General features: G+C 44.1%; 1 protein-coding gene across 2 annotated transcripts in view; it reads right to left on the reverse strand.

Moving 5' to 3' along the window:
- ttc7b (tetratricopeptide repeat domain 7B) overlaps positions 1-23,609 on the reverse strand; it is a 374,815-nt gene that overhangs the window by 113,797 nt on the left and 237,409 nt on the right. For both annotated transcript variants that reach the window (XM_052013468.1, XM_052013458.1), the window contains one exon: positions 17,256-17,396. In XM_052013468.1, the coding sequence (XP_051869428.1) occupies positions 17,256-17,396 (141 nt within the window). The remainder of the gene's footprint in view (positions 1-17,255; positions 17,397-23,609) is intronic.

Consider the following 23,609-nt stretch of genomic DNA (forward strand, 5'->3'; position numbering starts at 1 on the left):
GACACAAATTGCCTACCCTTGACATTCAATGGCTTTACCATTGCCACCAATTATCAGGAACTCAGCTAGGCTAGCCACATAAGTACTGTGGCTACAAGAGCAAGTTGAAGGTCGATGCCCTCTGGTGAGTGACTCATCATCTGACACTCCAAAGCCTTTTCCACCATCTACAAGCAACAGGTCAGGACAGTGAGAGAATAACCTTCACTTGTCTGGCTGAGTACAGCTCCAACAACACTCAAGAAACTCAACATTATTCTGGAGAAAACAGTCCCTTGGTTGACACCTCATCCATACATTCTGAACAGTTATTCCATTAAACAGTATATGCCAGCTACAAAATGCACTGCAGTTAGTACAACAGCACTCCCAAATGCATGACATTGAACACCAAGAGGGATAAAGGCAGCACTATTTTCTGTTGTTCACAGCTGTGGAATCGTAGTCCACCCTGTAAAACCATACACCCCAGCTGTGGAATCATAGTCCATCCTGTAAAACCATACACCCCAGCTGTGGAATCATAGACCACCCTGTAAAACCATACACCCTAGCTGTGGAATCATAGTCCATCCTGCCAAGCTGCAGCCTCCAGCTATTACTTAATACAACAGAGAAGAAGGCCTATGCCATCTCTGAGCAGAACAATCCCCTCAGTCCTACTCCCCCACTCCGCCCTCTTAAGACTGCAACTCTTAGTGGTGGAATCGTAAAATCACTTTGTAAAACTGTAGCTCCTGCTCTGGAAAGATAGCCCACACCCTTCCCCCTGCTAAATTGTACCTCCAAACTGTAGAATCAGAACCCACTTGATAAATCTGCAGTCCCCACCCTCAAAGAAAAAAAATGGAAATATCTCCTTCTGCAGGATTTTGCATTTAATATCAGTGAACTGAAAGCGTAGATGCAGTTTGATGCTCTGTGAATTGACATTCCAGTCACAAGGAACATCCTCCAGCCAGCCTCATGATTAAATATTTTCCACTCACAGTACTTTGCCTTTATTGTGCCACTTAAATCAGTCTCATCTGGATTTGTGTGTCTTTGCTGGGAAAAATGTGATTTACCGAGAAAGGCTGCAAAGAGAAGTGAAACCAGCTTCTCTATTTTAGAAAGGTTCTTTTTAAGACAATTTTCTTTGTTTGAATTTGGCTGAGATGACTGAGAAACAGGTGGTAAAGCAGAACACTGTTAATGCTAAAAATCAGACATAAAAATCGAAAATGTTGGAAATATTCAGAGGCGCAGTCAGCATTTGACCTTTGTCAACAGTTGACCTTTCAGGGTTGATGCCCATTTCATCAAGACCTCTCCCCCCCCCCCCCCCCCCCCCCAAAGGTGCCTCAATTACTGTGCATTTAGACTCTTTTCTGTAGTTCATACTTCTGCACTTTATTCAAGCAGTGGTTGTGTGGCTGCCTTCAAGTCAGAAGATTGTGGGCTTAATCCCCATTCAGGAGGCTTAGAGTCATAGAATCACACAGCATGGAAACAGCCCTTTGGCCCAACTTGTCCATGCTGACCAAGATGCCCATCTAAGCTAGTCCCATTTGCCCATGTTTGGCCCCTATCCCTCTGAACCTTTCCTATCCATGTACCTGTCCAAGTGTCTTTTAAATGTTGTTATTCTACCTGCCTCAACCGCTTCCTCTGGCAGCTTGTTCCATATACGGACCACCGTGAGCATGAAGTTGCCCCTCAGGTCCCTTTTAAATCTCTCCCCTTTTACCTTAAATCTATGCTCTCTAGTTTTTGATTCCCCAACCCTGGGAAAAAGTGCATTCACCCTGTCTATGCCCCTCATGATTTTATATACCTCTATAAGGTCACCTCTCAGTCTCCTAAAGTTCCTCGCCTGCCCAACCACTCCCTATAACCTAGTCCCTCGAGTCCTGGGAACATCCTTGTAAACCTCCTCTTCACTCTTTCCAGCTTCATGTTATCTTTCCTACAGCAGGGTGACCAAAACTGAACAAAAAACTCCAAATGCAGCCTCACCAATGTCCTGTGCAACTGCAACACAACATTCCAACTTGCTCAATGCCCTGACTGACGAAGGCCAGCATGGCTAACACCTTCTTCAGCACCATGTCCACTTGAGGCTTGAGTGCAAAAAGCTAGGCTCATACTCTTGGTGTAGTGCTGAGGAAGTGCACTCTTCCCTTCTGGATTGAAGGGTTAAACTGAGTGAAGCCCACTTGCCATTTCAGATGGCCATAAAAGATCTATCCTATCCCAGCCAACCAACGTCCTTTAAAATGAGGCAATTACCTCATTTCTGCTTGTGGGACTTTGTTGCAATCAAAGTGGCTGCAGTGTTACCTGCATTCCAATAGCAACTCCATTATAAAAAGTCATTAGTTGCAAATAACTTTGAGACATTCCAATATAAATGAATGCCTGTCTTTCTTTCCTTATTGTTGATTGGGGTCTAAGGTCTTGATTCACTCAACTGTGAAACCATCATTAGAACTGATGGGGGAAAAGAGTGGGATTGGAGAACACCACCCAGAGTGTTGAGCTTTGACGAAGTCTATATTGATAAGTGTTTCCCCAATGACAGTGGGTCAGGCTGGAAGGGGAAACGTTCCATTTGGGTGCTGGGGTGCTGCAGGGAGGGGAATTAAAAAAAAGTTAGTAACATGACACGCAAGCTGTTCGTTCTTTTAACAACATAGCATTGGCTCAGGAGATTCTGCAGTCATCCTCCCTATCATTAAGGAATCAGTAGCGAGACAAGAGAGATGAGCCTCTCTGACAGAGGTCAGCAAGTATATGTTAAAGTAAAATATCACTGAGTGAAGTGTCTCTCCACTGAAATGAACATCCAAGTACATTGTCATTCAATGTGTTAAGCAATGTCTGGTACTCGAGTTGAATTAACTCATTTCTCTGTGGGGTAACTGGCAGTTTTATCCTTAATGTTCTATAGTGTAAAACAGGATGGTGCGTTAACTTGTATGGGTACAGGAGCATGATGATTGTGCTGCAACAAACGATCTGCTGTTAGAACTCAGTGGGTCGAGCAGTACCTGTGGGGGGGAAAGGAATTGGCGATGTTTCAGGTCAAAACCCTGCACCAGGACTGAGAGTGGAGAGGGGAGAAAGTTAGTATATAGAGGGGAAGGGGAAGTGGTGAGGCAGGGGCCAGAGGTGATTGCGCTACTGCTTTGGAAGTCTAGACACCTAGACTAACAATCTAGAGACAGGGATTCAAATACCATAACGGAAGCTAAGGAATTTAAATCTAATAAATTTAATAAATACCTAATTAATCTGGAATAAAAAGCCACTTTCTGTAATGGTGACCTGTTGTTTTTTTTGTAAAAGGCCACGTGATATACCAACATGCAGGACACCTGCTCTCCTGACCCAGCCTGACCTACATGTGATTGACTCTCAGCTGCACTCTGAAATGACCCAGCAAGGTTCAGAGGTAGTTAGGGATGGGTGTTCATGTCCTGTGAATGAATTCTGACAGCTCATTGCTTGCAAGGATTTCGAAATGGCAGAACTTTCACTTTCCTCAGTTTATGATTGATTGAAAGACAAGCTTGGCATCATGTATTGACATTAAACAGTAAGGTTAGAAATGCCCATTTGGTTGCTCCTCGTTGGTTAAGTGTATCAGAATTCCCTGTGTTATACATTTTGGTTTTCTACCAAATGCCTGAATTTGATGCTGTTCTCAACCTTGACAGTTCTTTCTGTACAATCACTATCATCTACCTCACCTGGTATCTACAGTGCCCTTCACTTTCTGTCTGCATGTTGTTCACGATGCATCTTACTCCAATTCCAATCCTGGGTCAATTGGAAAGCGGCCATGGTGAAAGTTGGCAATGATGTCAGAACCTCTGTTTCCTCGGTTCAATCTGTCCTTCACCACTGCCTCTCCTTCATGGCCCTCTCTTGTTCCATAGCATTTTAACCCCTGAGTTGTGCTCCAGGTTCTATGCAGATTCATCTGGAATTCAATTAGGCCTTAAGCTCGGGAATTCACGTTTTTTTTGGGAAAATCATCAAGTCCAGCCCTTTGACCAAGGTTCAAATCATCTGTTGCAATACTTCTTTATGTGACCCAAAGCAAATATTTACAGGGAGTTGTATTACACATCTAACTCAGAAACATGTCTTATGAACAATCAGATCTAAGCTAATAGGAGTAGAAATTGGCCACCAATCAATATAAGAATGGCTACTCTGCCCCATGCCTCATCTCTTCTTTATTCCAATTCCCCACAGCCCTCAATTCTCAACCTTTTCTACCCCCTCTTTAACTATCTCCAGTGATCCAGCCTCCACAGCCCTCTGGGGCAGAGAATTGCAGAGACTCGCCATCCTCTGTGAGAAGTTCCTACACATCTCAGCTTCTTATGGTTCATTCAGTCGACAGGGTTATGCTCCACTTGATCCCACCTGCCCCAACCCTGGCGTTAGTTCTAACAGTAAAGCCCTCTATAACCTTTTCTCTTTCATATGTTGATCTAGCCTTGGCTCAAATGAATCCATGCTTATGAATCAACAGCTCCCAGAGGAAGTGACTTCCACATTCTCACTACTCTGTGGATCTCTTCTGAATTCCCCATTTGATTCCTTGGTATCAGGTTAACTTGATGGCGTCTCGTAAAGCTCTTCCCAACAAGATGAAACACTCACCACATGTCTATTCCACCAAAATTCTCCAGGATTTTAAAATCCTGTATTGTCACCTCTCCACTGTTGCACTTTATTGATAAGTATTACTTCCCATTTCAGCAAATAACCTCGCAAATCTTTCCCAAATTTCTCCAGTGTTTCCGTATGCCTTTTTGTATGACTACCAGAGCTGCACATCTTACAAACACAGTCTGAACCATGTTGTGCATAACTTCACTCACTCAATTCTACCCATCCACAAAGACATTCCAGTGCTTAGTTTGCCTTTGTTATGCCCTTACTAGCTCTTGTCACCATAGCTTCTCTCTCCCTATTAGATTTTTTTAAATATATGACCTAATTTTTCTCAGCAAAATAGAATTCCTGACAATTATCTATGCTGAAGTTTCAAGAGCGAGCGTTGCCCATTGTGCATCTATTAATATCTTAGTGTCTTCCTTAGCATTGACCATCCTCCCCAACACCAACTTGTCATTGGTAAATTAACAAATTGTGTTTTTGATTCAAAAGCCTAAATTATTAATACTAATATACACTGCAAGGTTTTTCTGAAGTTAAAGGTGCTGTTTTAATGCATGGTGCTCTCACAGTTGTTCCTTTGGCATCAACAGCAATAAACATGAAGTCACTTTCTAAGCTAACTCTAAAACGTCATCTAAAATATGATTTATTTTGTTTTATAGTAACGTTATGTCTTTGCTTTGTACTGCTGCCACAAAACGACAAATTTCATGACATATACGTCGGTGATAATAAACCTGATTCTGATTATCTACCACATCTGGAACATGCTAGAAGGCCTCAGGGACACTGCAACTGTTCCCACCTTCAAGAAAGGAGACAAGCCCTAATTCAGAATCTATAGACTGGTCTCCGTGTTGTCTGTTAAAGAGAAAGTCATTGCAAGGGTCTCCCCCAGTGCATTGAAGAGCTGTTCCCAAACTGCAGTGTGAACTCCCTCCACTTAAGAGACACAAGCTCCACAAGAAATGAAGGGTGCAGCATCAACTAAGATATAGACCATAAGACCATAAGACAAAGGAACAGAAGTCAGTCATTCGACCCATCGAGTCTGCTCCGCCATTCTATCATGAGCTAATCCATTCTCCCATTTAGCCCCACTCCCCGCCTCCTCACCATAACCTTTGATACCCTGTCTACTCAGATACCTATCAATCTCTGCCTTAAATACACCCAATGACTTTGCCTCCACAGCCGCCTGTGGCAACAAATTCCACAGGTTCACCACTCTCTGGCTAAAGAAATTTCTCCACATCTCTGTTCTGAATGGGCGCCCTTCAATCCTGAAGTCTTACCCTCTTGTACTCGACTCCCCTACCATGGGAAACAATTTTGCTACATCTACTCTGTCCAGGCCTTTTAACATTCAAAATCTTTCTATGAGGTCCCCCCTCATTCTTCTGAACTCCAAAATGGACTTACAAAACCTTGCCTCTGTCAACTGAGAGTGACTGCAGAACATTCTTCCAAATTTAGGTGCAAATAGATATTTGTCTCAATCTTATGACTGCTTCAAGCCATGATCTTAGCCGATGGATCCACAGCAAATCCAATGCCAGTGCAGACCGGCATCAAGCAAGGCTGAACCATTGCCGAGACACTTCTTTCAACCTTTCTCACTCCAATGTCACCTCCAACAAGCTGGAGGAGTGGACCTAATCTATAGGACAAATAGGAAAACACTTCAATCTGTGTCACCTCCACTCCTGAACCAAGATCACTTCAACCTCAGTCACTGAGCTGCAGTACACGGACTAGGCCCGAGTATGTGCATGCTCGAAAGGCAAGTCCTAAGTCATCACTGACTCATCCATGAAGAGTATGAGAGGACGGGCCCGAAACTAAATGTGCACTAAACAATGGTGCTCTACAGACTGCTGCTGCACAGCACCAAACCTGAAAAATAAATGTCCCTGCCGAGACCCTGTAAAGCACGGACCACTTCCCAAATCTTGGGAGCCACTGCTCAATGGAGGCAGACACTGATGACAAAATTCACCGTCACCTCAGTATACCAGGCAGCCTTTAGCTGTCTGAGGAAAAGAATATTTGAAGATCATGACCTCAAACCCAGCTCAAAGTTTACTGTTTAGCAATGACTCCTGCCCTCCTATGTGTTTCTGAAACATCGGCTAACTACAGAAAACACCTCAAGGCACTGGAGAGATACCAAAATGCTATCACCTCCAAATCCACAGGATGGGTGAGTGGACCAACAACAGTGCCCTCTCCTAAGCTAGCATCCCCAGCATCGAGCCCCAAATCACACTCGGCTTACATGCCCAATACCAGACTCCCAAAATTTATGTTGCAGTTGGACAGGAACATTGGTGAGGCTGCACCTGGAGTATAATCTTACCCTGTTACAGGAAAGATGTCATTAAGCTGGAAAGAATGCAAAGAGGATTTACGAGAACGTTGCCAGGACTCGAGGGCCTGAGTTATAGGGAGGTTGGGCAGGCTAGGACTTTATTCCTTGGAGGGTAGGAGACTGTAGGGTGACCTTATCAAGGTGTGTAAGATCATGAGGGGTGTAGATAGGGTGAATGCACACAGTCTTTTTCCCAGGGAAAGGGAATCAAAAACTTAGAGGGCATAGGTTTAAGGTGAGAGGGGAAAGATTAAAAAGGGACCTGAGGAGCAACTTCTTCACGCACATGGTGGTCCGTATATGGAACGAGCTGTCAGAGGAAGTGGTTGAGGCAGGTACAATAACATTTAAAAGGTATATGGGTAGGAAAGATTTAGAAGGATATGAGCCAAAGCAGGCAAATGGGACTAACTTGGATGGGCATTTTGGTCAGCATGGACGAGTTGGGCCAAAGGGCCTGTTTCTATGCTGTATGACTCTAAGACTCTCTATTCCATACTCCGTCATGGAAAGAGAAGACCAGACAGATAGAGCAAACAGTTCAAGGGTGTCTTGAAGCCTCCTTGAAGAAACATACCATGCTGTCGTGCACGTCCCTGCAGAAGGGGCAAGTGAGAGGGCACTGAGAACCACAATCCCATGGGCTGGGAGGACACACAAGCCCAGCGTAAATGTTGGGAGGAGTGCACCACCGTCCACCCAGCATGTCGTGAACCTACCCTCCGACCTATGGAAGAGGCTGCAGATTCCACATCAGTCACCTCAGAACCCACAGAACTGGAATGGAAGCAAGCCATCCTCGACCCCAAGGCACTGCCCAAGAAGAGGCAGAGAAGGTAGTATGCTGACATGCACCACTTTCACACTGCACTTCCTCAACTGCTGTTGCTCCATAGGCTCTCCCATCTGATTTAAAGTCCCGTGTTCGCAACACTAACCTTCAGCTTAAAGCTGGCAAGATTCAGGCTATCGGCTATCCTGCTGCTTGGTTCATGCTGATACTGACTTCTCCCCAAGGCTGCTCACTCAGGCTGAGTGTGAGGTGAAGTAAGAGATGAAAGTGGTTGGGGGAGAAAGGGGCTGAGGGTGGGTGCAATATCTGGCAGGCACAGGAAGCCAGAAGTGATGGAGCACAGAAATGGCAGGGGGCTGGTGTTGGATACAAGCAGGGAGGGGTGAGGCCACGAAGGAAAGCAAAAATCCACGGTGCTTTGTTTTCTAGTAAAATATTTCGCTTCCAGATTTCAAGTGCAGAATTATGACTCACTGTAATAAGCATCCAGAAAGGCGCTAAAGAAACTATTTTTGGTGAATGCTTAAATGTTGTTTGTTGATGAATACGGCACCTTAATGCAGGAAAGTGAAGCCTTGGTGAGCTGGGAGCTATCAGCGTTTCATAGTAATCATCTGTATGTACACTGATCTGAAGGTGTTTACTTCCTCTGTATGTTCAAGCTGTTTATTTCCCTTGTTCAGTGCTGGAATACTTTTGACTGCACAAGCAGTCCTCCAATTCAAAAGCAGGGTTTCTTTTTAAAGTCTTTACACCTCCCCTTGCACCATGCCAGAGTAAAAACGTAAGCTGGAGATGCACTGCCCATTAAACAAGCTTAGCTGTCCCTGCAACTGGAAGTGATTTTTACTCTACGAGAAAATAATGAGTGGTGGAGATAAGGTGGATGGTCACAATGTTATTCTCAGGGTAGGGGAGTCTAAAACTAGAGGGCACAGGTTTAAGGTGAGAGGGGAAAGATTTAAAGGGGATCCAAGGAGAAACATTTCCACACAGTGGGTGGTCCGTATATGGAACGAGCTGCCAGAGGAAGTGGTAGAGGCAGCTACAATTACAATGTTTAAAAGACATTTGGACAGTTACATGGATAGGAAAGGTTTAGAGGGATATGGGCCAAATGTGGGTAAATGGGATTAGCTTAGATGGATTTGGTTTATTATTGTCACTTGTACCGAGGTACAGTGAAAAACTTGTCTTGCACACCATTCATACAGATCATTTCATTACAGTGCATTGAGGTAGTACAAGGTAAAACAACATAGAATGCAGAGCAAAGTGTCACAGCTACAGAGAAAGTGCAGTGTAGGTAGACAAGAAGGTGCAAGGTCATAATGAGAAAGACTGTGAGGTCAAGAGTCCGTTCTAGGGAACTGTTCAATAGTCTTAAAACAGCAGGATAGAAGCTGTCCTTGAGCCTGGCAGTACATGCTTTTGTATCTTCTGCCTGATGGGAGAGGGGAGAAGAGAGAATGTCTGGGGTGGCTGGGGTCTTTGATTATGCTGGTTGCTTTACAGAGGCAGTGAGAAATACAGACAGAGTCCATGGAGGGGAGGCTGGTTTCTGTGAATTGCTGAGCTGTGTTCACAACTCTCTGCAGTTTCTTGTGGTCACAGGCAGAGCAGTTGCCATACCAAGCTGTGATGCGTCTGGATAGGATTTCTATGCTTTCTATTGTGCATAGCTAAAAATTGGTGAGGATCAAAGGGGACATGCCAAATTTCTTTAGCCTCCTGAGGAAGTAGAGGTGTTGGTGCACTTAAGTCGCATCTAAGTTGTTGGACTAGGACAGGCGATTGGTTATAGCCATTGGTGATGGGCATCTTGGTTGGCAGAGACAAGTTGGGGCAAAGGGCCTAAGACGGTGGTTGGAAGAGTTATAGAGCTATACAACAAGAAACAGGCCCTTTGGCCCACCATGTCCATGCTGACTATTGTATTTACCTATATTAATCTTACTTGACCTCATTTGGAAGTTCCCCATACAACAAGCTATTCCAAAACTTCATGTTACGGCTCACTAGAAATAATAATTGGTAACTGGTTTATTAGAATCAGATTTATTATCTCTGACTTGGATGACGTGAAGTTTGTCGTTTTGTGGCAGCAGTACAGTGTAACCACATAAAATTACGATACATGAGAAAAGTAAATAAGCAGTGCAACAAAAAGGAATAACGAGGTAGTGTTCATGGGTTCATGGACCGTTCAGAAATCTGGTGGCGGAGGGGAAGAAGCTGTTTCTGAATCGTTGAGTGTCACATTTTTGCTATTGTCACGTGTACCGAGATACAGTGAAAAGCTTTTGTTTGCGTGCCATCCAGACAGATCATTCCGTACACAAGTATATCGAGGTAGTACAAGAGGAAAAAAAAGTGTTTTATACTTCCCCTCGTTAACTACTAAAAATTAAAGACACTTACAGTTTTGACTTTTGATGCTTGACATCCACAGCCATTTGGGAAAGAATATTCTGGAGTCTAACAATTTTCTACCAAAATTTGTATGAAAAAATGCTTACTAATTTTGCTTTTAAGTAATATTGTTCTAATTTTGTTCTAAATTTCATACGACCTTCTCTAACATTTCTAATGCCTATTCATCAAACTTAATTACAGTAAAACCTAACACCCAGGTAAGTGTTATATTCTGTCTTTCCAGACAAGTATTAGCGGTATCCTCGTACCTGGACACTATCCTGTCCCTCCAGTCCAGTCCATGACACGTCACACGGTCTCCAACTCTTCCATAGCTTCAAGTTCTCAGGCACACACAACCTCAGCTTCACCATGGACATCCAGTCCCGAAATACCTCCATTCACCATCGTGACAGCCTCACCGCCCTCTGCTTCTTTCTTGACCAGAGACAGAACCAGTCCCCTTCCATTAACACTCTCCTCCGCCTAGCTGAACTTGTCCTCACCCTTAACAAATTCACTTATGATTCCTTTCACTTTCTACAGACCAAGGGCGTAGCCATGGGCACTCGCATGGGCCCCAGTATGCCTGCTTCTTCATTGGCTACGTTGAACAGTCTCTGTTCCATGCATACTCTGGCCCCATTCCTCAACTCTTTCTCCGCTATATCGACGACTGCATTGGTGCCACCTCTTGTACCCGTGTGGAACTCGACAGTTTCATAAATTTCGCCACTAAATTTCACCCAACTCTCCAATTCACTTGGACTATCTCTGACATCTCTCTCTCCTTCCTTGATATTTCCGTCTCCATCTCAGGAGATTGCTTATCCACTGACATCTTCTACAAACCCACTGACGCCCACAGCTACCTTGATTACAGCTCCTCCCACCCTGTCTCTTGCAAGGATGCTATCCCTTTTTCTCAATTTCTCCGCCTCCGCTCCCATGATGAGGCTTTTCACTCCAGGACATCTGATATGTCCAAGTTCTTTTCTAACCAGGGTTTCCCCCCTGACTGTGGTCGAGAGAGCTCGCATCCGTATCACTGCCATCTCCCGCGTCTCTGCTCTCACCCCTGCCCCTCCCAGACCCAACAGGGATAGGGTCCCCCTTGTCCTCACATTTCATCCCACCAGCCTACGTATCCAACACATCATTCTCCGCACTTCCGGCATCTCCAACGGGACCCCACCACCAAGCATATCTTCCCCTCCCCACCCCTTTCTTTTTGCAGGGACCGCTCTCTGTGACTGCCTAGTTCACTTCCCCATCCTGCTCCCACCCCGGGAACTTTCCACTGCCCCCGCCATGGGTGCCCCTACACCACCTCCATCCAGGGACCCCAACAGTCCGTTCTGGTGAGACAGAGATTCACCTGCATCTCCCTTAATATCATCTACTGCATTCGGTGCTCCAAATGTGGCCTCCTCTACACTGGTGAGACCAAATGCAGACAAGGTGACTGTTTTGCAGAACAGCTGCACTGTCCATAACCGCGATCTGCATCTCCCCGTTGCCAGTCACCTCAACTCCCCCTCCCACACTATCACTGATATGTCAGTCCTCGGCCTCCCCCACTGCCAGGAGAATCCCAAGCGCAAACTGGAGGAACAGCACCTCATTTTCCGTCTTGGAACCTTGCAGCCTAATGGCATGAACATTGAATTCTCCCACTTTAGGTAACCAGCCCCCACGCCTCACCGTGCTCCTCTTCTTCCTAGCCTCTTTTTTACTACCCTTTTTTTCCCTCTCTCCTTACCTTTGACCCATCCCCCAGCGGATCTGCTCTCCCCTCCTCCCCAGCACCTGCCTATCACTGTCTCTTACCTGCATCTACCTATCACCACCCTGTGCCCACCTCGCCTCCCCTCTTTTGTCCACCTATCACTGCTCTGCTTTTCCCTCCTATATATTGGGCTTCCCCTCTTCCTATCTTCAGCCCTGAAGAAGGGTCCTGACTCGAAACGTTGACCGCCGGCTTTTCTCCACGGATGCTGCCTGGCCTGCTGAGCTCTTCCAGCATCATTGTGTTTTTCATCTACATTCCAGCATCTGTATTAGTGGTTGCAGTTTGTACCAGAATTGGAATCAATGTGCAATGATGAAATAAGAGTATCACATGCACCAGTAGTCTACAGCGTGAAAGAATATGCTCAGAAAAACACAATTGTGGTGTATAAACCAAATAAGCCCACAGGCATTTTAAGGCAGCCAATGTAGTCTGCTGCAGTTTTCTTAGATAAATACAGCATTCAATTTGCACACCAAAAGATCCCACAAATGCAATGAGACAACTGTCTAGAGCTGAACTATTTCAATGGTGTTGATTGAGGGATAATTGATGCTCAGAATAGTGTTACAACAACACCCTGAGCAAATAAACAAGGTCTTGATTTTACATAAAAAGACACATTTGAGTCATATTGTCAATTGACTGAAATTCTCAGAGACCTCTTTCTGCTGACAGCTAACGGAACCGGCAAAAATATTATCATAACTATTTCCAAACTTCTTGGCTTTTTATTTGTCTTCAATTCAAGAATAAAAAGCTAGTTACAGTAATAGTGACCATGAAACTGTGGAATTACTGATTCCCAACTCCAACCTACACAACCATAATCACTACAGTTTAGCAACACTATGACAACTTTGCACTAAAATGGACTTCGGTTTTTTGCTCCAATTGTGTATAATTTAAGATAAGATCTTTATTAGTCACATGTACATCGAAACACGCAGTAAAATGCATCTTTTGCGTAGTGATTTTTGGGGGGGGGGCAGCCCGCAAGTGTCACCACGCTTCCGGCGCCAACATAGCGTGCCCACAACTTCCTAACCCGTACGTCTTTGGAATGTGGGAGGAAACCGGAGCACCCGGAGGAAACCCACACAGACACGGGGAGAACGTACAAACTCCTTATGGACAGTGGCCGGATTTGAACTCGGGTCGCTGGCGCTGTAAAGCATTATGCTAACCACTATATTTATGGTTTTCTTGTGAATGTTGCTTATATGATGCTATGTGCCAGTGATGCTGCTGCAAGTAAGTTTTTCATTGCACCTGTGCATACATGCACTTGTGCATATGACAATAAACCCGGCTTTGACATTGATTCAGCACAGTCTTTCAGGGAAATAAACCTGCACTCCATATCTATTCTGACCGAAATGTGATCCCAGGACCACAGCAATGTGATTGTCTCTTGATTGCCATCTGAACGGGCCTAGCCAGCTGCTTGAAGATAATTGGGGATGGACTATTAACACTGACCTAGCCAGCCACTAATGAACAAGTAAAACAAAATGGTGCAAATACCACTCAAAAATTAACTGAATACAGCTTTAATCTAAAGGAAACAATTTGATACTTTAATCAATAAATCTTGAAGACTGGAGCCTATAATTATCAATAAATCAATACAATTAGTTATTACTCCTGTCTCATCTACTCCAGTTTACATTAATAGAGTCAGTACAGCATGGAAACAGGCCCTTTGGCCCAACTAGTCCATGCCAACCAAGATGCCTGTCTAAGCTAGTCCCATTTGATCCATACCTCTCTAAATCTTTCCTATCCATGTACCTGTCCAAATGTTTTTTAAATGTTGTTAATTTACCTGCCTCAACCACTTTCTCTGGCAGTTTGTTCCATGTACGCACCACCCTTTGCGTGAAGAAGTTGCCCCTCAGGTCCCTTTTAAATCCTTCCCCTCTCATCTTAAACCTATGTCCTTGAGTTTTTGATTCCCTTTCCCTGGGAAAAAGACTGTGCATTCACCCTATTTATACCCCTCATGATTTTATACACCTCTACAAAGTCATCCCACTGTCTCCAGTCATCCCACACACTCTCTTTGTTCAGAGGAAGCAAACATCCAATATTGGAAGCAAATTGGGAGGGAGGTGGTATGTTGACCTCTGTTGCAAGGAGCTTCGACTACAAGAGTAAGGAGGTCTTGCTAAGATTATACAGGGTTTTGATGAGGTGATATGTCTGTGTAGTCCTGGTCTCTGTACCTGCGGAAGGATAGTCTGACCTTGGAGCCAAAGCAGCTTGGATTTTCAAGATTCATAGGATGGGACTTGCTGGGATCATTTGGTTCTGTTCTTACCTCTTCAATTATAGCTATGGCATCTGCAGCAATGACATTTTTCCAAAGCTCATTGTCATTCTTTCCCCTGGAACCACCCCTAGAACCTACTTCGTCTAGCCTCCACCACCCCCTCAGGCAGTGTGCTACAGATTCCAACCACCCTCGAGGTGAAAAAAAAATTCTCAAATCTCATCTAAACCCATTACGTTAAACCGACGCCCTCTGGTTTTACACATCTTGTTATGGGGAAAAGTTTCTTACTATCCATCCCATCTCTGCTCCTCATCATTTTGTATCCCTCTATCAGGTTCCCCCTCAGCCTCTTCCACTTGGAGAAAAACAAACCAGGCCTATCCAGTCTCCTGTCATAACTGAAATGCTCCAACCATGGTGAATCTCCAGTGCATTCACATCCTTCTTATAATGTGGCGACCAGAACATTCCACAGTACTCCAGCTGTGGCCTAACCAGAGTTTTATAAAGTTGTACCATGACCTCCATGCTTATATTCTAAGCCCCAGCGAATGAAGGCCAGCACCCTGTCTGACTCCTTATCCACCTGAGGGTTACGGATCTTCAGAGTTCTCCACTACTGAAGGTTGCAGGTGATCAGTCCATTGAGTATACTTAAGACTGAGATAAAGCAAATAAAAATATTTTGGGATCAGGTGGGAAGGAGGGGTCGGAAGCAGCAGCCATGATTTTACTGAATGATTGAGAAGGCTCCAAGACCTGGTGTCCTGCTCCTCATCATGCTCTGACGATCCCCCTCCTTTTTCTAGCCGAGGCCTCCAGAGTAGTGTCATCCATAAAACAGGGTCAGCTTTCGTGCACGCTGATGGCACTCTGCTCCACTTCTCTGGAACCCACCACTTCTAGTCTCCAATCAACTCCAGCTCCTTACAGTTAAATAATGGGAAAACCAAAGCCCAGTTCCCACTGCAAACTTCATACTCCCAACCTCAAGTCAATCCTTGTGCCAACAAACATCCTGCTGGAAGACCTCAGCAGGTTGAGCAGCATCTGTGGGGGTAGGAACTGTTGATGTTTCGAGTTGAAACTCTGCATCAGGACCCGAAATGCCGACAATTCCTTCCCAGCCCACCCCACCCTCACGATGCTGCCTGACCTGGTGAATTCCTCCAGCAGATTGTTTGTTGCTCCAGATTCCAGCGTCTGCAGTCTCCTGTGTCTCCATGCTTGGTGCCTGCTCTTTGTCCCAGGTTGTTCACTACCTCAGTGCCGACTGAGCTTCTGAACTCATAGCTTCTCCATTATAAAGACCGCCTCTCTCTGTGGCATCCAGATCTGCCATTGTCCATCTTCTGCTAAACCCCAATGACATTGTCACCTCGACCCTCATTTATTCCTATCCTTTTCTTATTTGTTGCATGTTTCATCTCATCTCCCCCCTCCCACTGGGCAGAAGACACAAAAGCCTGAAAGCACGTACCACCAGCTTCTATCCTGCTATTATAAGACTATTGAATGGTCCCCTAGTACGATAAGATGGACTCTTGACCTCACACTTGGACGGGTACATGGATAGGAAAGGTTTAGAGGGATATGGGCCAAATGCGGGCAAAGGGGACTAGCTTAGATGGTCACCATGGTCAGCATGGATGAGTTGGGCCAAAGGGCCTGCTTCCTTCCTGTGTTTATAGCTCTAGAATTCCTTCCCTAAGACACTCTGACTCAGTACATCTTTCTTCCTTCAGGAAGCTCCTTAAAACCTGCCTGTTCAACCAAGCTTACGGTCAGTTCCCTAACAGCTTCTTAAGTGGCTCAGTGTCAAATTTTGTTTGATAATGTTCCTGTGAAGTACCTTAACATATATCCTTTTGTTAAAAAAAAATTACCCACTACCCATCCTAATTGGCCTCCAAAGGTTTATAATGTTGTACCGTGACTTCCATGCTCTTATATTCTATGCCCCAGCTAATGAAAGCCAGCACCCTGTATGTCCCCTGATCTACCTGAGGATTGCGAGGTTCAGATTCTCCACTACTACAGCTGCTGCTGATCGGTCCATTGATTATACTGAAGACCGAGATTGATAGATTTTTGGGCACTAAGTGAATAAAGTCATATTGGGATCAGGTGGGAACTGGGGGGGGGGGGAGTTGAAATTAATTATCAGCCATGACTGTCAATTCCTTCCACAGCTTAACGCTTAAGGTTGTATCCTTGTGTTTAATTCTTACCTCAGTATAAGTGCTCCTCTATCCACATAGCCTGCTCTGGCATTTTGATGTCCTTTCCATCAAGTCCTCAGCTCTGCAACACCAGCCTCCCCTCCCTTTCTACCAGCACTGGGAAGCGTTCCTTCAGCATCTTAATCCCCAATCGTTAGTTCATTTATTAAACCCCTCTAGCTCTTTCTTCCTTTATCCTCCTTAAAATCAACCTCGTTGGCTATAGCTTTTGGACCAGCTATCTAATCCCTTCTTTGACTCACCTGTGTAAAGCATTAAAAAGCACCACACACATACAAGTTGCTGTTGTCCAATGCATGATATAAAGCTCAGAATCATCATAAAACCTGCATGCCATCTTGCTGTGTGTATGTTGCTTTACATCTTTTTAGCTGGCCTTACATTCGGCATCTGAATACAACCATCAGGTTCTTGAACCGACCCGCACAATCCTAACCCTAACTCAGCAGTGGAACACTATGGACCACCTCGTGCATCACTATAGAGTTGTCTCTGATTGTGACTTCCATCTCTCTTCACTGTCCTGTACAATTTATGTTTTGTGAGTTGTCTGTACCTATGTGCCTGTGATGCTGCAAGCAAGTTTTTCATTGTACCTGTACCTCACCGTACTTATGCACATGACAATAGACTTGACTTGAAATAGAAGGCAAAAGAACGGCAGAGAATCGCCGCAAGTTAACCTGCGTGCAACCAGATCTGGGCCAGGGTCATCCAGGGGTGCATCGGCCCCTGCTTGGGCATGCTGCTCTGCAGAGACGAGGCCACCTCTGACAGTGCTTGCTCCACTCTCGAAGCCGCGATCGATGTGGCGTGCACTGAACCTGCGGGGGTGCAAGAAAGAGACGACCATCAACACCAGGAAGAACAAGCTGAAGGTTCACAAGCACTTAAAACAGACACACCAATGAGATGGCACAGTACTTTACACTGTCAGACTCAACAACCACACACTGAAGCAGCCCTTTACCTGTCAATCCTAAACTGCCCTCCGTAGACTGGTATCAGAGGTTAATGTGCCTCAAAAACCTACCTCTTCTTATGTTGTTATATTTTGCTCTGTAATGCCTCTGTGAAGTGCACTAGAATATTTGTGGTCCTCATTATATAAACTCACATTCTTGTTTAGTTGGGACTTCCCTTTGGCTTTCCATTTTAGCCGAAATTAAGCAATGGTTTTGGACTTGCATTTTTAATAGCTGCCTGACAAAATATTAATTAAATTATATTAATAGAATATGCATTTAAAATAAAAAAAACTTGTGAATGGAAATAAGACAACTGCAGGTTCTTTAACTGAAGGTACTGAGAAATAAGTAGACCTTCATTCATTCCTTCTGTACCAGGATGAGATTAATTGATAATTCCTGACTGCATCAAACCCACTCAAGATTTACTTTCAGCTGAAGCTTTTGATTTAATCACAGTGAAAATAAACTGCAGTCAAGCCCAGGAGTGCACTGGCTTAACTGGATTTATTTTTGGCTAATTTCTCATATGGATACTGCTGCATGTAAATGCTGTCAGCACTGCCTGGATGCTAACCTTGGTGTGGAGGGACTGTTTCACTGTCTACCTGCCTTTGGAGTCATGAATAGAAACTGCTGGTACTCAGCTCTGTTATCACCCCCCTCACCTCTCCCAAGGCCAAGAAACGAGAGATTTAAGACCTTACTAACATTTCAGTAAAAATAAAACCCCTTGCATTTTCTTTAAATTTTGAATTACAAAGCACTTGACTGCAGTTACTGATTTGAAATTTGAAATTAACTCCTTAAGGTGACTGAATATCTACACTCAGATCATGAAGAGGGTTTGAGGGATGACTTAATAGATATTGTTAATATTAGAGAAGGTTTTGGTAGAGTAGACACAATGAAGGGAAGTCCACTTGTGGGGAAGAACAAGATTGCCGTCCATAAACATAAGAAAGTCACCAAAAAATCTGACAGGGATTTCAGAAGAAACTTCTTTATCCAGGAGGCTTGCTTCCACAAAGAGCAGTTGAGGTGAATAGTACGGACGGATTTAAGGGGATACTGGATAAATGTGTGAGGGGAAAGGGATGAGAGAATTTACAGACTTAGGTGGGGAAGGATGGAGTGCTTGGGCCAAACGGCCCATTGCTCCTCTCAGTATCCGATGCAAATCTGTGTAAAAGTCTCACAAAGCTGTTAACCTGTACATTGGCTGCACTTTAAAAAGCCATTCATTCTTGCTGAGAATGACTTTGTCCTACTTGCTTGTGCACCTGCCTTTCTCCTGAATGAATACACGCTCTTCTTTCCCTCCTACAGATGGACTGCCAGTGAATGGAAGGGAAGGATGTGGAGTCGATGTTGAGTCAGCGTAGTTTGTAATTTACCACCCAATGATCTTCCGCTGGAGAACGGATGCATTTATAGTTGCCTGCTCATCAGTTGCACTCTCAAACCTTCATTCAGAAGTCAAGCAAAGGGCTTAAACAAAACTGAATGTTTTATGGCCAAATACTATTATATACGAGGAATGTCAAGTATACCAACAATTTAAGCGAGGAAGCAGTACCAATACAACTACAGGTAGGTGTTATCTTACGTAGAAAGTGAAACAAATCTTCCTGGACCCTGTTTGACAGCTGATAGCAAATCTGCAGCCTCTACGTTACTGGTCAACAGAAATAAAAATGGGCGGGGAGATGCATATGTGACTGCTGACTTGGTAACATAAGGTAGTCACCAGCACAGAAGTTTGAAATTAAACCACCAACCCTGTGGTTCACCTACTGGGTCTATCCCTGCAGTCCTCAAGGACAGGGGGCTTTTCTCTGGATAACGTGACACTATCTGCTGGTCCCCTTCCATTCACTTTTCTAATGAAGGCTCCAATCTGAAGTGTTAACTTCTCACTTTCAATTCTTGATATATTCCCGTTTGTGTACTTCCAGCATTTTCTGCTTTGGTTTTATGATTCTCTGTTTTCTGTTTAACATTAACCCTTTGTTTGTACTTCAAGTTTTAGTTAATGCTTTCAAATGACAGTGACATCACTGCCAAAGCTAGTTTTTATAGTCCATCCCTTAATTTCTCTTGTTGGATCATTTCAGAGGGCAGTTAACAGTCAACGACATCCCCGTCCGCCTAAAGGTATAAAAGTCAAAGTGGGTATGCAGGCAGGTTTCTTTCCCTGGAGGACATTTGTAAACAAGATGTATTTTTATAATAATATGGTGGTTTTATGATCCCGAGAAGCTTTTTTTCCAGATTTATTTAATTAACTGAATTTAAATTCCACCACCCCTCCCCCCCCAACTACTGCTACCACATTAGAACTCAAATCTGTCTCTCAGTCATTAGACCAGCTATGGAACCACTATGCAGGATTAAAAGCATTTCTGAGAAAAACCTAAAATTGGCAAATTTGAAGTTCTACCAGGTTATGCAATAAAAATAAGGAACAACTTGTGTTAACTATTACGAAGAAAAATAAGTTGAAAAAGATTGATAAGATTTCTACTGCTTCCTAGGTTTACATGGTCACTGTGTAAAATAGATGGTTATGTGATAGATTTGATGTATCATATTTAACTGCCTAAATTACTCCCTTTAGACTATCCTACTTGACCGGATTAACATTTCAATCGATAGAACAGTTAAGTGCATTAATATTTTCTATTGATCAAGATCTGAAAGTGATAGAGTTGTGACTCATGCAAAATAAACAGACTTGAGATTTGGACAGGCACAGAGAGACAACAAACAAAGCGTCTGTGTGCAGCCCAGCAGCAGCTCAGCAATGCTAATTAACGGCACGACATCAGCCTCTGAGCACATGCGGGGTGGGGAAGGGAGCGCAAAGAGAGGGAAGGCAAACTGTGCCGCAACACAAGACGGGCAAGAGTAGCTGCGTTTAATAAACTCAGATCGATATCGCTGGGCAAGTGCATTCGGATCTCATGGTAGTCAAGAGCCTGAGGGAGGCAGAGCAGGGAAGGGGGACAACCAGCAGCAGCCTTGGCTTGTAGCACTAGATCATGCTACTGCTGATGGAGAATCTACGTTCACATTCAAAGGAGGATGATAACGTGACTGAATCGAACCAGTAGGGCTGTAAATGAACTCTTACTTACAAACTGAAAAAAGGGAGAAAAAACCATGAAAGTAAGCGTCTGGAGGATTGCCTTCAAACAACAAATCAAACCAGCAATTAAAATCGCATCAAAACCTCTTGCAAGTATATTTGCGAATATCTTCAAATATCTTTTTTTTAAGTATAAGGTGAAGCTGACCCATTCTTCACTATGTTTGCAACCTTCGGGGAACCATGCGGCTCAGGCACGGTGTGGAGTGGAATGATTGGCACTTTACAGCAGTACATTGGCAGATTCACATATGGATGCGTCACTGTCTCTCCTGATGGCACAGAATGGTGCAAGGATACTGCTCCAACTCCTACTCAATTGGCAGTCCTTCACAGGGGTAGGAGGTCGGCAGGTTGTCTAACTGTGGAAGACATCTGCACCTGTCCTCCTCCAACACTGACATTCACACATTATTATCTTTTAAGCGAGAGAGACAGAACAGGAAGAACTGCGACTGTAGCCTATTGATAGGCCGAATCTGCAGTTTATTACAGTCCCAGAAGTGGACCATATTTCTGATCTGCGGAACTCCACTCCACACATCGTTAGTGCACTTACCAACACTGTGGAGCTTTGGAATTGAATTCCTCCCCTCTGTTGCAATAATGCAGTTAGGAAAGCTGCTACATGCCTGATAACAAGCACTGCTCACTATTATAGCTGGGTTTCATGCCTTCTCTAAACTAAAGATAAAACAGGGCATTTAAAAGCCTTCTGCTGTAAATCAGTGACTCATGACAGTATGTCATTTGTCCATGCCATTTATTTAAATGCAGGACCAAATATAATGAAGCACTGACATTAGCACTGCCGAATGAAATGCAGCAGTTTACTGTTACCATTTGCAAAATAGGATCTTTCCCCAAATCCCAAAAACTTCAACTCTTTTGAGGAATGGCCCCAACCTTGACCAGGAGCCTGTTCTTCATGGGCAAGCTTAGATCTGGAGTGTCAGGAGACCCTTCTCCAGCCTAATCCTACCAGCAGCTGATGCCCATAAACATGTACTCCCAGCACGCATACGTAGATTAGGAATGAGAGCTTGTCCAGGGTTGGCAAGATCGAATAATTATTGTTATCAATGTTGCCTACAATAGATTATATAATAGCAACAAATAGACAGTCTTAATAAAGCTTTTTATTTAGATTCATTTTTTGGACCATGATCGCCGCTGGCAAGGTTGGCATTTATCGCCTATCCGTTTGATCTTCCATTTGCTCTCCCTGGTGTCCAGAGGACTTGTAGACTGCAAAATCTGACTAGCCCTGTTACGAACTTCTCTACACTGTCAAACTTCCTTTCACATGACATTGGGATTTTTAATGAAGTAAAAGGTTGCGGCTATCTGACTTGTGGCCACCTATTGTGGTGTCTGCTGAAAACGTTTAAAGTGGTATTGTGTAAAGGAGGACAGGTGGTTAACAGACTGAGCATGGGGACTTGCAATGGTGGAAGTGCTTCGAGGTAATGAGAGCTGCTAAATCTGACTGCATTTCCATCGCAATTATCTGCCGAGTCAAACAGCAATTAATTTCCTCCCATTTTCAATGTTTTTTAAACTAATATTCAAAGATAATTTTAAAATACGCAATTCTTTTCATGCTCATCGACTCTTTCCTCTTGGGTTGCTTGCAATAGTGCCCTGCAATTTAATCTTGCAGAATCCTGGAAAGATGCCAGTCCCAGAGATGATGGATTAACAAAATCAGACAAAAGGTGCGAGGGCACAATAGCAACTTGGAGTGGTTTAGGCTTTCTCTTTTCCAGTGTAATTGATGCCTGTACACTAGCTGTCCAAACTGACACTTGCAGCCGCAAGGGCTGACAATCTCTACTTCGGGGCTCAAGTGTAATCATGTTCAGAATTTCCATAATAAAAACAGAAAATGCTGGAAACACTCAGCAGGTCAGACAGCATCTACAGAAGGAGAAACTGTTAATGCTTTAGGTGGTGAATGCATCGTTGGATCTGTAAACTACTCGGAGAAAATGGAGCATAGAAACATAGAAAACCTACAGCACAATTCAGGCCCTTCGGCCCACAAAGCTGTGCCAAACATGTCCCTACCTTAGAAATTACTAGGCTTACTCATAGCCCTCTATTTTTCTAAGCTCCATGTACCTATCCAAAAGACTCTTAAAAGACCCTATCGTATCCGCCTCCACCACCGTTGCCGGCAGCCCATTCCATGCACTCACCACTCTCTGAGTAAAAAACTTACCCCTGACATCTCCTCTGTACCTACTCCCCAGCACCTTAAACCTGTGTCCTCTTGTGGCCACCATTTCAGCCCTGGGGAAAAGCCTCTGACTATCCACATGATCAATGCCTCTCATCATCTTATACACCTCTATCGGGTCACCTCTCATCCTCCGTCGCTCCAAGGAGAAAAGGCCGAGTTCCCTCAACCTGCTTTCATAAGGCATGCTCCCCAATCCAGGCAACATCCTTGTAAATCTCCTCTGCACCCTCTCTATAGCATTAGAATAAACTAGCAAATAATAACTAGTAAGAGCTTGCACAGATAAATAAAAAAAGGAAGAATTTCCAGAAAGCATTCCGTAAGGTGCCACATAAAAGTTTGTATAAGGGTGCGTGGGGTTGAGGATAGATATTATATTAACAAAGATAACAGAAAACAGTTGGGATAGATGGGTCATTTTTGGAACAGCAATCAGTAACTTGCGAGGTGTCACAGGGATTGGTGGTGGGGCCTTAACTGTTTATAATCGATATTAATAACTCAGTTGAAGGGACCAAGTGTATCGAGGCCAAACTTGTTGATGGTACGAACAGAGGTGCTCCTATTCCATTTAAATAATAGTTTGTTTTTCCATTCTTCCTTCCAAAGTAGATAACCTCACATTTTCCCACATCTGCCAACTTCAATTAACCTGTCTATATCTCTTTGAACG

The sequence above is a fragment of the Pristis pectinata genome, chromosome 1 (assembly GCF_009764475.1).
Source record: "Pristis pectinata isolate sPriPec2 chromosome 1, sPriPec2.1.pri, whole genome shotgun sequence".
Taxonomy (NCBI): Eukaryota; Metazoa; Chordata; class Chondrichthyes; order Rhinopristiformes; family Pristidae; genus Pristis; species Pristis pectinata.